The sequence below is a fragment of the Oreochromis aureus genome, linkage group 23, assembly GCF_013358895.1.
Source record: "Oreochromis aureus strain Israel breed Guangdong linkage group 23, ZZ_aureus, whole genome shotgun sequence".
In the NCBI taxonomy this organism is placed as follows: domain Eukaryota; kingdom Metazoa; phylum Chordata; class Actinopteri; order Cichliformes; family Cichlidae; genus Oreochromis; species Oreochromis aureus.
In genome coordinates, this window is record NC_052963.1 from 10071424 (window position 1) to 10088070 (window position 16647).

Genomic DNA, 16647 nt, shown 5'->3' on the forward strand with positions numbered 1-16647 from the left:
CAATGATCCATCCATCTGTATCCATTTCTCTATTTGCTGCACAATCCTAACAGCTGAAAGCCTAGATTACATGGTAAAAAAAAAAATCCCTAGTGCATTCCAAGTCTCATTAGACAGAGCTTAAAGAAATCATCTGGGTTTAGAGTACGAGAAAGAGTGCCGTCCCATATGCTCTGGGATCTGCTTTTGGGCAGTCTGTCTGTTTTTCCCTTCTGTTGAATGTGTGTTGAAGGGTTTGCCGTCTGTTGGAAGAGTAAGGTTCAGGTCAAGCAACTGTGATGAAGCATTGTGTTGAATAGAAAATGAGATCTGATGATATCTTAAATTGATGTCAGAGAGTTTAAATTGCGATTAATAAAAGCTTGGCCTTATAAGTCAATCAACTCTAGCAAAACACAAGCTCTGAATTGTAGTTCTGTGTCATGTAGATATTAAACACACAGCATGAATGAGGGAATCCATTTGTTTCACAGATTATTACAGCTGCAGACAATGTTCACTCTAGGAGGATTATTATGTGTGCTTGAGCAGTTGATAGATGGACTGAAGCAGCATTTTAATATTAAATGAATATGAATATGTAGGGAAAGCTGGTTATAAATACAGCATTTATAGCAAACAAATGGTGTCACAGTCCTCACCCCTCTGAGCGTTCACCTCACCTTCCCCTCTTTGATCTTGTTCCCGATGATCTGCCTCCTCTGCTGAATAATGTCGATCAGGACGTCACACTCCTCCACGAGCTTGCCCTCCTGGCGGGACGCGTTCACCTGAGAAACCAATTCGAGGCGAGTATTAGACAAACAAAGAGACTGATGAAAGGTGTGGATGGAGTATATAGAGGGATGTATGTTTAGTGATTCCACATCATGTCCACAGAGGGACAGCGTGTTATTTTCATCCATCAGCCAGCCCTCCTGTCTGGAAGCAAACACTTGACGAAGATGGGGCATATTCAGCTATTTTGCCTCCTGCTGGCTAGAGTGCTGAGTGATAAGTAAAGTAAGCAGGAAGCCTTATGTCTGTAAGAAAGCAGACATGACTCTCAGCAATATGCTATGCAAGGGTAATGAAATGAGCTCATATACATGGTACAGTGTATATATTTGCCTTTTATCTGAGTGTGAGAATTCTGAATGTGAAAGAAATGTACAGTAGTTTTATGTTTTTGCTGTTTTATATATTAAACAAGTACATAAAAAGGTGAAGCGATGTACAAATAGACCCTGTGGAAACTCTGACTCTCTGAGCAACTTCAATAACAGAAGTTGCTTTTCAAATTCAACAAAGGGCATTTGTGAACTGTCACTGTCTGTGACAGTTCACAAATGCCCTTTGGTCTTATTTTCCCCTTCATAAAAACTCTACTTCCTAACTCATAACTAGTTATCCATTATTAGAAGTGTGGCAGCTTTCAGAGACAGGTTGGCTAGCTACAAATTGGATGGCTAGCTGTTTGCTAATCATCGGTTCAGCTAATTCAAATCAAAGATCTAAATCTTCAAACTGTGTTTGAGATGTTGGTGCCTTTTGAAGCATTTTTAATGCAATTATCTGACAAATAATATGCCATGCTCTTCCACTAATTTTACTAAACAGGCGTTCTATGTATTGTAGCTAACCTAGGCTAGTTAGCTTGCTAAAGAAGCTAACTAGTCAAGAATACTTATTATTGACTAGTTAGCTAGTCAATAATACTTATTATTCTTGACTATCTAACTTGCTAAAGAAGCTAACTAGTCAAGAATACTTATTATTCTTGACTATCTAACTTGCTAAAGAAGCTAACTAGTCAAGATGACTTATTATTCGTGACCAAAAAAAAACCATGCAGCAACTTTATTTTTGCAAATGCTGTCGTGTAGCATTTAAGGGGAATGGAATATAAAGGTGATTACATCTAAACAGTCAAATTGTTCTTTTCATATACATATATATATACCTACAATCATTGTAGGTATATATCATGGAATTCACAATATGGAATTCCAGAGCCTTGTAATATCCTAAGTGAGCAGCAGTATTATAAAAGGAGCATAATTAGCCTAATTTCTAAGTCTGTGGACTGAAACATCTTTGTGCCTCAAGTCCCGCTGATGGCAGTTAAGTTTAATAAAAATGATTTAGTCTAGCTGGAAGGTGTTTGAAAAAGTACAGCTGACTGCTTTCAAGGTGGTTCTGCCATGAGGGTCCATTCTGTGAGGCAATTGATTCACTTTGCAGTTGGAACCTGTACAGTCTGAGCAGGCTATAAAAGTTGTTCAAGTCCAATTATGAGAGTGCAGGTCCAAACATAATGTGTAATTTCTCATTGTGGTCATTTCCTAGCGGCCCTTTCAGCACCTTGTAAAGTGTTTTCTTGCTGCAGCAGAGCGATAGCACTGGGAGCAATGAAAGGGAAGTCTGCTGTGAGCGTTACCGAGCTAAAGAAAGACTGCACAGTTATTCATGCAAACATACACTCTTACAAGCACACATCGATCCTGACAGGTGTTTTAATAATGACATCATAGGGGCTCATTTGCTTTTCCTCCACAGAGCCAAACGAGGTTGGAGTAGACTTCCACAATATCCTCAGCGTCCCTTCCTAAACAGCATTTATGTGATTTTCTGGGATCATGTTGCCAACAGAAACAATTTTCCACCTGGATTACATCTCAGTGCTTATGTTAGACATGCCGAGCTGACGCAACGCCTTAGCTCTGCTCTATAGCAATGCCTCTGCAACTGTCTTTTCAACACTGTTAATTGGTTTCATCAACATCACTGTGACAGCTCTGGGGAAGCCTGACATTTTTAACAGTTTACTGTATATGTTATCTCTGAGTGGCATTTTGTACACCACTTAGTATACTTATGCAGATATAAGGTATTTTGGGTTGAAGCCTTTCTTAATATAAACCAAAAGGGCACATGCTGAGGCTAATCTGTTCCTTGGAAGGCAGCTCTTTTCATCTCTAGCCGCATTTATTTAACTTCTGGCACTGATTAATGTTTTGATGTTTTAGGAATGGCTTCCAAAAACTGATTGAAACAGCCTAAAATGAAGCTGGAATAAAAGCCTCAGCTTTTTCTGGCATTACTTTGTCTCTTTAGTTTACCAGAAAGCTCTAACTTGCTTTCTCGGACATTACGTGACTGTAGAAGGTGTCATCTGAAGGTGTCACTGTGGATTTAAGGTGATATGTCCCTCTATGCTTATCTCTCAACAAGATGGCACGGACACACAAAAGTAATCTTAAGCTCTTTTCACAGATGCACTTTAGCCCTGACCCTTTTTGGGATTTACACAACAGACATTTGAGAATCAAAAGTCTGACACATCCTGGATGTTAGCCAGTATGCCCTCTGTGCCCTCTCTGTACAACTTAGTCTATGTACTGTCTGAACATCCCCATGTGAGAATAATAATCTAATGTTCCAATGTATTAACCAATAGTAGGTGGGTGTCACCTTTGCTGTCACCTATATGCTCTATGTCAAGGAGTGGGGGAAATCCAGGCCTCAAGGGCCGGCGTCCTGCAGGTTTGAGATGTGCCCTTGATCCAACACAGCTGATTTAAATGGCTAAATGACCTCCTCAACATGTCTTGAACTCTCTAGAGGCCTGGTCATGAACTAATCGTTTGATTCAGGTGTGTTGACCCAGGGTGATATCTAAAACCTGCAGGACACCAGCCCTTGAGGCCTGGAGTTCCCCCACCCCTGCTCTATGTTGACAGTACCCTTGACTAAACCACTAACCACACTTCTATAAGCGCAAATACATGTATTTATGAACTATCTATGGCTCATTTAGAATAATCAGACTGAAAGGCTAGTCTAAAGGTAAGGTAATCCATAACTGACAAGCATGGTTCTGCACTGGTAGTCCACATGGACTTTCGGCTTTTTAGACAACAAGTGTGTCCTCATAGCCTTAGTGTATAAGATGACTTCTCATAATCGCTCTATTTGCACTACCCAACGTGGAACCATAAATCCCACATCGGAAAAAAATCAAAGTTGAGCATGGCCCAAAGGATGAGGTTACACAGCACCTGTATTGTCAGTTGTTCCTTACATTCTTCAACCACCACTTTGTTTTTGTGTCACTTTGTAACAATGAATTAGTTATTGAGTTATGTGTAAGCTAACGTTAGCAGTGCTTGCATCAGCACCTGATGCTTTTACCTTTAAGCTTTTACCTTGCAAGCTTAAGGGATTGCTCTGATCTTAAAAAATGATTGACTGTATGTGGCCTGTGTTGGTGTACCACACAACCACACTGGTTAACACAGCTGTCGACTGTCTTAATTTTTAACATCAACTGTTAATGACTTCCTGTGGTGTCTGGCGCCATAACCAACTCTACCAATTCTAATACATTTCTAGCAGTGGTTACCAATCCCTCAGGCAGCAGTGCATAATAACAATATCTTGTCAGCTAGTTTGCTGCTTCAATCCACCTTCATAGTTCGACAAAGAGAGCTTATTTTCAAGTAAGGAAAAGAATAAGAAAAGAATACTTTCTGTACCCTTGAACATAGTTAACCTGTTAGTAAATGGATGTCATAATAAAAAACTGCAGTGACAAGACAGTGGCGCAGACACACTGTCATGTACACAGCCACACAGACACCCACATACAATTTGTGACCAAAGTACATGATGTGCTGTGTAAAGATGTGAAGCATCTAATGACTGTGGGCAGAGCCCTCTGGAGCATATGATCAGTATGACAGATTATAGCCTGAGAGGGACATTAAGTGATTCATTTAACCACAGAAACACACACGCATGCACACAAATGATTCAAGCCTGGAGGATATCCAAACTTTGTAAAATGCGCATCAAACAAACTTTCTGGAGGGGGGGTGGTGGAGTTGGTCTTGAAGGGCCTATATTCCCTGACACGCATCAGAGGTAACGCTTTTCCTTCTCTCTCTGGCTTTAAAACAAAACTGCAAAAGCGCTAATCCTTTTTCATTTTCTTGTTTTCTTTTTCTTTTTTTAATGGGATAATTTCCTTCCTTTCATTTAAATAAACAAACCAATTAACTGCCTAAAACGATCCCTCTTTGAGTATTTAGGATTATTGCATTGAAACTCATTGTACCGTCACAAAATTATAACTGTGCCCCATTTTTGCAAAAGAAAAAAAAACAGCATAGAAGGGTCCAAATGTGGTTTGGCTCTGATTCCCTGAAAAAGAAAAAAAACATGTCACGATGCCAGCCGAAAAAGAATGCGTGCGTAATTTGGTGTGGGAGCATTAAATGAAACTGTGGCCACAGCCGAACCACAGCAGATGGTGACTCAGAGGAACTGGGTGCGCAGTCATTTTTTGTTTGTTTTTATTTATTTATTTATTTATTTTTAAACATGATTCGTTAAGGAAGGTTGCCATTTGCTTGATCTTTCTCCAACATTTAGGGTCTGAGAGAATCTCAGCAGCCATCTTTAGTGAGGCTTTGGGAAAGGTTTAATGTGATGTGAAAAATTCAGAAAGCTCCATCAACAGCAACCAAAGCTGAGTGACCATCTCTTTTTTTAATTTATTTATTTATTTATTTTTAAGCCCTGACATATTCATGCCAAGCACGTCAGACAGCTCAGTTTCCTGAGTTCACGTAAGTTCATGGATGTACTTTTTAGCCCATGATCGTTATTGTTTTGTTTGCTTGCAACTTTTTCTAGTCCAGTTCGACCCTGCGCAGCTTGACCCGACGTGCTATCACTGCACACCTCAGGGGTTATTTAGGGTTACAGATTATGTTGCAAAACCCAGCTGCATGTGTCATAATGCACTGGGGAGAAGTAGGTCAAGCGGGTTTGTTTGCACTTTTCATGTTCATCATTTATTCATCAGAAATGGATCCAAGTTTTTCTTTCTCCTGTTTGAAATTCTTGCCTCGTCACAGTTTCCCCCTGAGCTTAAAGCTCAGAGGAAGCATATCTGTGTGATGGGAAACATGAAAACATGCTCGAAAAAAAAATGTATACAGCGCTTAAATGTTAATAAATCATAATCCTCTTTCCTTGCAGCATGCAAAGGCCTTGCCACGCAAGCAGGCTGTTCTCCATTATTTCTAAACTAAGATGTCACTGCCTTTCAACCACTGCCTGTGGCATCACTTTATTTAAAGCTTCTTAGTGGGCTAGTGGAACATGAACAGGCAGGCTTAGCACAGAATTGCCTTCACTCGAGCTAAATGCATGCAGACATTCGCACAATTGGTTGTTATCCTAAAAATAAACGTGTTAGACTGAAACCAGATGATTTGCACTTGCCTGTTTCTGCACTCAAAGCTTTTGGGAAATTTCAACATTTCAATTTGGAAAACAGTTTTTTTTCAGTGCATGGAGGTTGAAAGATGTTGCACATGTTACATATATTTGTATTTTTCTATATTTATATGTAACCCTTAAAAGATGCTAAAGACGCTATATTTGTTTGTGTACATATATTTTTGTCTGCATCCTTTGTAAGATTAGAGTTTCGAACGTTCTGTTTTATTATTAAGAATATTTATGTGAAATGAAACAGAGCTCGATGACACCTCCAAAATAACTTTTACAAATAATAACAAATCTGATTTTTTTGAGTAAACTTTGTTTTACTCGTATTTGTTTTTAATGTAAATAAATCTACCCTGTCACTTGTCTAATATATTTTTTATCTGCCCAGAAACAAGGGAAAAAATGACCAGTAAATGTAAATGAATAAAAGCAGGTTTAAAAAACAAATCACTGTAAATTAACATTTTTTGCCAAAATCTGATATATCTTCACTTTTTAAAATGATATTCATTAACAGTCATAAAGAAAAAAAGTTTTGTGCAGTGGCATTGCAAAATACAAAATACAAATAAAACAGCACAACAGTTTGAGTGAGTAATCAAGACAAAATGACAAATATTCAAAAAAACTAAAACAAAAAAATAAATATTATATTAGGTTTTCAAAATGATCGTCATATTCAGTCATTTACTGTAAGTGTTGTTGTCAACTCTTGCTACATGCTAAGCTAAGGGTTAATAATCAAGGTTGAGTAATTATACTGTACAGGTTACACAGGAGATGCTACAGTTAAGTCTTAAGTAGTAAAATATTATATTATCCATTCATTTGATAAATTAAAATTAAAATTAAATAAAACATAGAGCTAACTATAAAGGGCCACGTGGGACTCACCTCTACATGCTGACAAGTCTGAATCAGTTTTCCCATAAGAGACTCCAGCTCGTTGTTCCTCTTGATCAGATTACTCAGGTTGGAATCCAGAGCTTGCTGCAGAAAACAATAACACAAAAGAGACAACGGAGAAACTGAGAAACAAGTAAAAAAAAAGTCTCTGATATGAATGTAAAGAAATCAAAGCGGAGAAAGAGCTGTAAATACAAGAAAGATAAAAATGCAAAAGGAACTCCTTTCCCTTTTAGTTTTCTCACGGAAGCCAGAGGGGATGTAAGAATATCAGAACAACAGCAACAACAGAAAAAGTTCTGAAGCAAGTGGAAAAGAGCTGCGTCTAGAAAACACAAGAAATAAAAAAAAGCTGTTTGATTCCTCAGTTCAGGTCCACAAAATAACAGCAAAGAGAAGCAACGATTTTCTATCAGCTCTCCTTCTGCGCAAGCGTCCCCAGGAGCTCCGGTGTTATAGCCTGTCTTTTTAAACAGGTGCGTTTGGTGACCACGTACCTCTGAGCGCGGTTGATACTCCTCGTCTCTGTACTGCCTCCTCATCCTGCCCCGTCCGAGTCCGAGCCTCCGACAGAGAAGCCTACTCTACGAGAGGATCTGACTGGGACAGCCACTCCACTGAGCACCAAGCCATGCGCAAACCTGGCCAAGCGGCAAATTAGGCATCAAAAGCTTTCCCTATGAGAGCATGCAGCAGCGCTCCCGGCTAACGAACCGGCAAACAGGTGACAGCACGTCAGTGCTGTCCCATAATCTCCTCCTCCTCCCCCCTTTTTTTCCTCCTCTCTGTTGCTTTTCATCTGCCTGGGCACAAGCTGTCTCCTTTACTTCTAAGACCATCATATTATTGCCAAACCAAGCGTGCTTAAGCTGCTCTGATGCCACATCTCCTCTTGCCCATTCAAAACTGTTTTCCAGATGAATTTCAGACCAGACTTGGTTGAGATTTTCATGTCTCCAAAAACAAAAAAGGTGTGCAAGTTTGCTACAGCAGCAAGGCCGTGACAGGCGGCACACTTTTCCTAACGCACAAGAAGTGAATCTTTTGCTTTCTTTACAGCTGCTACTTACTCGCCTTCACAAGTGAGCCTGCTGTGAAACGACATTTGTATTTGCTCGACCTTTAACCTCCCCCCCTTTTTTTTATAGCAGCAGTGTAAACAAAGGCAGTTCTGATGCTACAGTAAGGATTAAAAAAGCACTACCTATAGCGAATATTGTATAAACAACCACAGTAAATACTGGCAAAGATTTGCGTGTGCAGGCATGTGTACACTACTGTACTCGGGGCTTAAATGGATGGCCTTAATACAGCGATGACACACAAAAACCAAACAAGGCATAAAGGACTGTTTGAACAGAAATGTGACGCTGTCATCACTATCCCTCTAAAAAAATGGGCTCTGAAAGGATGGAGATGAGGACAAGAGCCACAACAATAAGTCAGCAGCTCCCTCAGATGCAGTTGAAATGTGTTTCCACACCCCAGTGTAATGTAGGAAAGGTAAAGTTCATGAAGTACACAAACACGCACACAAGGGAAAAGGAGCAACGAAAGTCATGTTAAGTTTTCCGTACTTCTGTTTGCGGCTGCGTTCCTGTTCGTGTTAACGTAACCTTTGCGTGTTTGTTTGCTGTTTTATTTGGACTCCACATCGACAGCATCCATGTTGCCAAGTGGCATTTATCTCTTGGGGACTGCTAGCCCTGTCAGGTTGATCACCCGTCAGTCATCCTGCCGGTTTATCCTACCATCTCTCTTTCTCTTTGTCTGCCTGTCCTCTTTTTCTGCTGCCGGTCCAAGCCGGATTTTTACCCTGCATCCCTCCAAAAAAAGAAAAGTCTCTGTGTGAAGTTAATCTGCTCTGAATCACCTTGGCTAAGCCTTTTTGATTTGTTGAGTTTTATTATACATAGCGAGCCGCAGGATTTAGATTATCTTAAGATGCAAAATGATTTAATAAAAAATGATGGATACTTTTACATTTGACACATGTGAAATATACAGTTTTTAAAAATGTGGAACACTTACATGTACTAAAAAGATTTTATTGCTTGAATGTTACTGTGATCTTAGACTTCCTTTTTCCTTCTCTGTCCTCCTTTACTAAGTGGTTTTTGTCCTGACACAAAGACAAAGACTGACACAAAAACTTTAAAACTTAGTTATTAATTCAGAGTTTGTGACTATAGTTTTATAACTATCATGATATTATACTTGTTTTTATTTCATCACAGTTTTATGCTGCATTATAGCATTCCTTTATTTAAAAATGTGCCAGTATTTTGAAGTTCGGAGGTAAAACTTAATAGTAAAACTGAATATTTGACAACAGCTGACCAGGTTTATTTATTTGCAGAAAGGACGCACTAAGAAAGATACAGTTCTTTTCAAAGCCATCAGAGAAAAAGAGTGATTTTTGTTGTTCGTCTCACTGAAACACAAGTTGCCCGTAAAAACCGAGCTAACCGAATGAGGCAGTGCCAAAAAATGTTTTGCATATAAAAAAATGTCATGTCAAAGTGTTTTTTCTTCACTTCCTTGTTTCATATGGCTGTTTAATGGGAGGTAAAATTGTAAAAATGCTACAAATAGTTGTTGTACACCAATAATGATTTCTTTTAGCTGGGTAAAAAAATGTTGGTTGTTTATTGCCATGTGCTGCAGAGAACAGACTGACTGTGGATCAGACACTGGTACTACTCCACTGCAACACCAATGAGCCATGCCCAACAGAGTGAAAACAGATTACCCAGTAAAACTGTAGTTGATTTCCAGTACTTTGTGACATCTCACACTTTTCTTTCATAGAAAATATCAAATGGATTGTGTATCACCATGCAGCCTAAAAACATCAAGGTAGGACTTCTCAGTCCACTCGGTTTCCACACTTTCAGAAAGCTAGTTAGTTTACTCCCACAACCCATCTAGGATTTATGTAAACATCCAGAGGTCAGCGATAGAGGAGCAGTCTCAACCTGGTCTGTAGAGGCGGTTTGATTCAGGCTTTTGTGTAGACGGCAGAGACTTGAGACTTGGCTCAAATTGAGTAAGTAGGCGAAGTGAATGAAGAGCAGTTCCAACAGAAGAGGCATAATTCAAGCCTGTTCTCATTCCCAGGGCCTCAGTTAAAGCTGTTTTGGCAAAATCACCGGATTGGGGCTTTTGGAATGAAGGTATATTTGGCCCCTGTGCCTGGATGTGCAGGCTCATGGTGTTAGTAAGATGGGTTTAAGTCATTATTTTTCAGATGCTGTGAAAAAGAATATTTCTTTGCCAAACTATGGTCTTTTCTTTAGTACCCAAATCTAAGCAAGAAATGTCCAGTGCCTAAAACTAAACAAGTACTTTTCAGTACCTGAAACTAACCAAGAAGTTGTAGGTCCCTAAACCCAATCAAGAAACATTCAGTACCTAAACCTGTCAAGGTTTTCTCCGTATCTGGACCTAGCTGTAACTTTGTTATGCCTAAATTTAACCAAGTAGTTTGCAATGGATAAACCCAACTAAGTACTTTTCAGTACCTAAGAGTGACCAAGAAACTTTTAGTGCCTAAATGTAGCCAAGAAGTTTCCAGTGCTTCAGCCTAACAGCCATGAGAGTTCAAAACAGTTTTTGTGAGGTTTTTATATTTCAAAGAAAAGCTTATTCATTCAATGGCATCTGTTCATAATTAGTGAGAAGCTGTTCTGCTACAGCATGCTCAGAACTTCTCTTAGGTTCTTCTCATATCGCCCTAAAAGAATCCACTCTTTGAAAACGAGGCAAATTTTTCATCTCTTTCATCACCTAACATCTTTGTGACGGCTTCAAAAAAGGTTACGTGTCTCTATATAACAAGCATCACACTTGTTATCAGTGTATGCATTGTTCATGTGTTCAAAAATGGCTGTAGATGCATGCGGTGAATGAAACAAATCACCCTGGAGCAGTGCTGATAAGCTAAGAATGTATGCGAGCGGATCGCACATGCTCGCTCACTCACAGATAGCAAAAGGTAAGCAACTGAAGTCAAAACTTCAGAGGACCTCCATCTTTTCTAAGATTTACTGTGACACTGAGCAGGATTGTGCTCTGAGGATTCATCTCCATTCTCGTCCTGGTTCATGAGTTAGAGAGATCAGAGAAACCTCAGTCACGCAGATGAGGAGAGAGACTGTGAGGAAAAGATGAGGAAGAACAAAGGCAGACAGTTAAACAGCAAGACAGACATTAAAGAGGAAGCAGGAAGAGGAAACGGGAACTTTAAAAGAGCCCATGCTTGTTTACTGCTCTGCTTTATAGTCTGTCCACCTGTCCCTACACACATCTATAATGTATTTATCTCATATCATCATTGTAGTAGGCGTTGTGTATTGGTGTATTGTTTCCACTACTGAGCTAAGTTATAAATTGGAAACAAATTGTTTGTGTTTCTTTTATCAGTCTGAGAGAAACACAGATGACTCCTACAGGAAAAGGGCACTGATTAAGAAGCAAAGCACAGCAGAGGAAAAAGAAAACACAGCATGAAAGGAGCATTGTTGTAGAAGAAATTGAAAAAGGATGAGGTGTGTGTGTGTGTGTGTGTGTGTGTGTGTGTGTGTGTGTGTGTGTGTGTGTGTGTGTGTGTGTGTGTGTGTGTGTGTGTGTGTGTGTGTGTGTGTGTGTGTGTGTGTGTGTGTGTGAGAGAGAGAGAGAGAGACAAAAAAGCCCAGAGCGAAGAGAACATTGAGTACAGGAAGTAAAAGTTGTCTGCGAGTGCTACACAATGCACTGTAAATTTTCACAGAGTGGCTTTTTTATTACGGTTAAAGAGAGAACCTCATATCTGTACATTTCTTTAAAATAGGCCTTTAAACATGGGATACCAAGCATCTTATAACTTCTTGGTTTGAAATGCACACTCTAGTTTAGGATTTATCATTTTATCTTCTTAGTAGCTACATCAATACTGCATCTAACAGCAGCAGGCAGATCTTTTGATGGCAAAATGACTCAAAAGCACTAAACAACAGGAAATGCTAGTAACCAGTTCTGAACACAAAGAGCTTTAGCAGTGACAAAGCCCAATGCACAAACACAGCAGTCTATTTATGCTAACCACAAATAAGCAAATTTTGATAATAATGTCACTATTTCAACTTTTCAAGGGCGACAATACAAATGGAATAGTATGGAAGACAAAAACTGATTTTGCACAATTCTAACTTGAAAGCTTGAAAGTCAACATTTGGTGTGACCACCCTTACTCTTCAACACAACCTGAATAGTTCTCCAGACATCTTCTCTCCAGCCACACTCCTTCAATAATGTCGAGGTCTGGGTACTGGGGAGATCAAGACTGAAAGAGTGGCTTTTCTATCCAGGTACACTTTTACTGCATTGGTGGAGTGTTTGGGATCATTGTCATGCTGGAAAATGAAGCTATTGCCAATCAGATTCTTCCAGATGGTACTGAATGGTGGATTAAAATCTGATGGTATGTTTCTGTTTCATATTTCTATGAATTTGGATCCGTATAGTCGGCAACATCACAGGCTGAAATGTGTCCCCAAACCATGACAGAGCCTCCACCGTGCTTTTCAGATGACTGTAGACACTGTCGTACCTGACCTGACTTGAATCAAGAATTTCAAATTTGGATTCATCACTTCATCTTTAGTCTACTTCCTTACACAATTTGGTACATCTACAGCCTTTTCTCTTTGTTTCCCTTCTTCATAGCCACTTTTCCACCTAGACCATTTTTGACGAACAATAGAAGATAAACTGAAGGGCCAGATGCATCTCTCAGGTCCTGAGTCAGGTCTTTGTTGGAATTGTAGTTGATTTCTTAAGGGCATGACTTTCAAATACTGTTCATCTGGAACAGATTCTTTCTTTACCCTCTACATGTCCAGTTTCCTCGTTTTTTTAAGGACACACTGCACACAGATACACCAAGTTTGCAGGTAACAGTTTTTTCAGAATCACCTTGTTAGGACAAAAACACTATTTTATGTCTGTCAAACTATGTTGTGACTGTGCTGTGTGTATGTGACTGAATGTGGAAAAAGTAGGACATTGTTGAAATTCTTTTCTGGAAATGCTCTTTACACTTTTTGTCAGGATGTTGTTGTTTTTTGTGGGTGGTTTACACTAAGAGAAAGATGATTTACCAACTAACTGACTCTTGCTTACTTCCAAACATGATCCCTCATCAAGAAGTCCAAAAAGATCAGCTATTGGAGATTTAAGTGACTCTATGCCATGATATTGTAGGTGATAAATATGACTGACATATTAAAGAATAGCCAGTTGTCCCCTAAAAAACATGGCCAATGGGTTTACTTTTCATCTTGCTGCAGTGATGTAAAGTGATGCAGAGTGTCCTCTACACTCTGCATCACTGTTGTGTGGTCAGAGGGAAGAAGCAATGCTCACTCTCTCTGTTTGAAAGTTTCAAGCTTGTTGAGCTTTTGATCACACCCAGCGGCAGCACCAGTGGAGGGTGTGATGTCAAGTTGTACTACGCTTTTGGCTGTCAGCATATGTATTTTTAATTTAGCTTTTTATTGCTGTTTTATGATCCACTTTAAAGATTGTTTGCCAAAGTCAAGGTTGCATTTAAAAAAAGAAAGAAAAAAGGTCAGGACGATAGGATGGACTGTCAAAGCATGTAAGGGAATAAGTATTTTTTATGATATAAAAGATGAATGAGATGGCTGGAGGACATGGAGCTAAATGTCATGCTTATCACCAAGGTTACGGTTCAGAAGCTTTTGTGTCTGCTCCTGTTTTATTGTGTTTGTACTTGACAGCCCAACATATTTTTTAACACTAAAGGGCAGCTGATTAACCAAAGTGGATTACAACAAAACAGAACCAACCTGTGATTTGAAATTACACACACAAAGAGCAGCTGCCATCTTTTATCCTCAAGGTTCTTTCTCCTCCGACCCGGAGCCAAGGACTTTAAAAGCTATTTCCAGCCGCCTCCTCCGTCAATTTCCTGTGACGGGGGTAATTTTATCTCTGAAAAAGGATGGGTGTTCCCACAATAACCTCCATGGCTCTTATCAGACACACACCACCACTGCCACTGGAAAAAAAGGAAACTATTCCAATCATCTGATATTCTCCCCCGCACCCCCTGCGGAGTGGGGATATCTCAAATTCCAGCAGATCAGGGCAAAAAGTGATTTGAATGAAATGTTCCAGAAAATATGACCAAAACAGTTCCAAGTTGTCAGACTTTATAATGAAAGAAAAAGAAGTGAAAAATCATATCTAAAGAAAATCGGGTGTCCTGTAACAGCTTGAGCATTTTGACTTTAAGCTATTGGAATTACCTGACAAAGGGAGGCTACGTGCTGGACCTCCTCGTTTAAGAAGTCTCCCCAAAGTTTTCTGTCTTTATAAATTAAATATCAAATGCGTTTTTCAGCATTAATATTGCATTGCACTTCACTTGGTAATTATGTTAGACCTCAATTTACTTCCTACCCTGTTTCTGTTTACCACGCAACCTGCCTTTTTAAAGCCACAACACATTCACTGTATACTGTACAATGTTCATAAAATCTGAGAACAGTCTGTGTCTAAATGTACTTGTGTTACATAATCATAGCTCATCATTGCTTTTATTTATTTATGACTATATACTGTCTTGTTTTAATCCATTCTTTCACAAAATACTGCCATGCACAGATTAGACACAAAGAGAAAAAGAAATAGCTTACAGAAATGAATTAAAGTTAAGTGACGTGACATGTGTGGTGCCTTGAATCAGAACTTATCCTGAGGCAGAGATATATTTTAAGCCTCACTCTTACCGAAGACAGCAAAACAAGCCAGTGGTCTGAAAAATAAAGTGTGGCTTTTAATGTGATTAGCAATAATCCGTCTTTAACTTGAAGGATAATGTATAATATTCAGCTCAATGGGCTTTTTTTTTATCCTGGACTTAAAGTCGTGTTTATGAAAATCAGAAATTCTGTTGTATTTATATTTTTTCTTCTTTTTTGAAGAAAAAAACCTGGAATTTTCACCTCAGTAGCTCTACTCCTGTAACAAACAGTCAATTTATCAGTATGCAAAGTGATTGCAAATTTGATTTTTTCATCATCTAGGCACGTAATAAATGCAATTTCTTCAAAACAGCTTAAAAGAGATGATTGAAATTACTTCTTTCATTTTTTTAATTGCATGCCCTTCCCATTTCATTGAGACAAAGTACAATTACAGTTCATATCAGCTTGCTACCAAAACAAAACAAAACACAAAAAAGGTAATACCTTGAAGGTGCATTATGCTAGCACGCCCCACTAGATATAAAAGAATGAGTAGATGTAGCCAAAAGTACATGGCATCAGGTCAGTGGTGGCTTATAACATTATGTTTAGCTAATAATAGTAGCTTGCTAACACAGAGCTCATGTTAGCTATATTACAGCTAACACAAAACATGGTAAAATAATCAATTCAATTCAATTTTATTTCTACAGCGCCAAATCATAACAACATTCGCCTCAAGGCGCTTTATATTGTACAGTATATCCTATAATAATAGATACAGAGAAAAACCCAACAACCATATGACCCCCTGTGAGCAAGCACTTTGGCGACAGTGGGAAGGAAAAACTCCCTTTTAACAGGAAGAAACCTCCAGCAGAACCAGGGTCAGGGAGGGGCGGGGCCATCTGCTGCGACCATTTGAGGAGAGAGAAGGAAAACAGGATAAAGACATGCTGTGGAAGAGAGACAGAGATTAATAACAAGGATGATTTCATGCAAAGAGGTCTATTAACATATGTTGAGTGAGAAAGGTGACTGGAAAAGAAATACTCAATGCATCATGGGAGACCCACAGCAGCCTACGCCTATTGCAGCATAACTAACGGAGGATTCAGGGTCACCTGGTCCAGCCCTAACTATATGCTTTAGCAAAAAGGAAAGTTTTAAGCCTAATCTTGAAAGTAGAGATAGTGTCTGTCTCCCGAATCCAAACTGGAAACTGGTTCCATAGACGAGGGGCCTGAAAACTGAAGGCTCTTCCTCCCATTCTACTTTTAAATACTCTGTCAAAGCTGCATATAATAGTTAAGATATAAACAGATAAGAAATAATAATAATATTTTTTTAAGTCAAATATAAACTATATTCCACTATACTGGGGTATAGCCTGGTGGAAGGCTATACCCCAGTATACGGAAGTATGGTGGTTTTTCCTGCCTGCTCCAAGCTCCAGTCCACATACCTATATATCCTTGGGCAAGACACTGAACCAAAATTTGCTCTCCGGTGTATTCATGTGTGTGTATGTTGGATGGAAAGCACTTAGGTGGAGGAAAAAAGTGCTTGTGTGACTGGGTTTGATTGGGTGAATGAGGCTTTTTGTACAAGCACTTGTTGTGTAAGCTCGAGTAGAAAAGCGCTAAATAAAAACCAGCCTATTGACCATATTGAATATGTTAAAACACACTGACGCGATGAGTCA

General features: G+C 39.2%; 1 protein-coding gene across 3 annotated transcripts in view; it reads right to left on the bottom strand.

Moving 5' to 3' along the window:
- Positions 1-16647, bottom strand: part of LOC116328902 (E3 ubiquitin-protein ligase Midline-1-like) — an 83164-nt gene that overhangs the window by 18897 nt on the left and 47620 nt on the right. For all 3 annotated transcript variants that reach the window (XM_039607360.1, XM_031750800.2, XM_031750801.2), the window contains exons 3-4: positions 7177-7272; positions 663-770 (exon numbers count right to left, since the gene is read on the bottom strand). In XM_039607360.1, coding sequence (XP_039463294.1) covers positions 663-770; positions 7177-7272 — 204 coding nt within the window. The remainder of the gene's footprint in view (positions 1-662; positions 771-7176; positions 7273-16647) is intronic.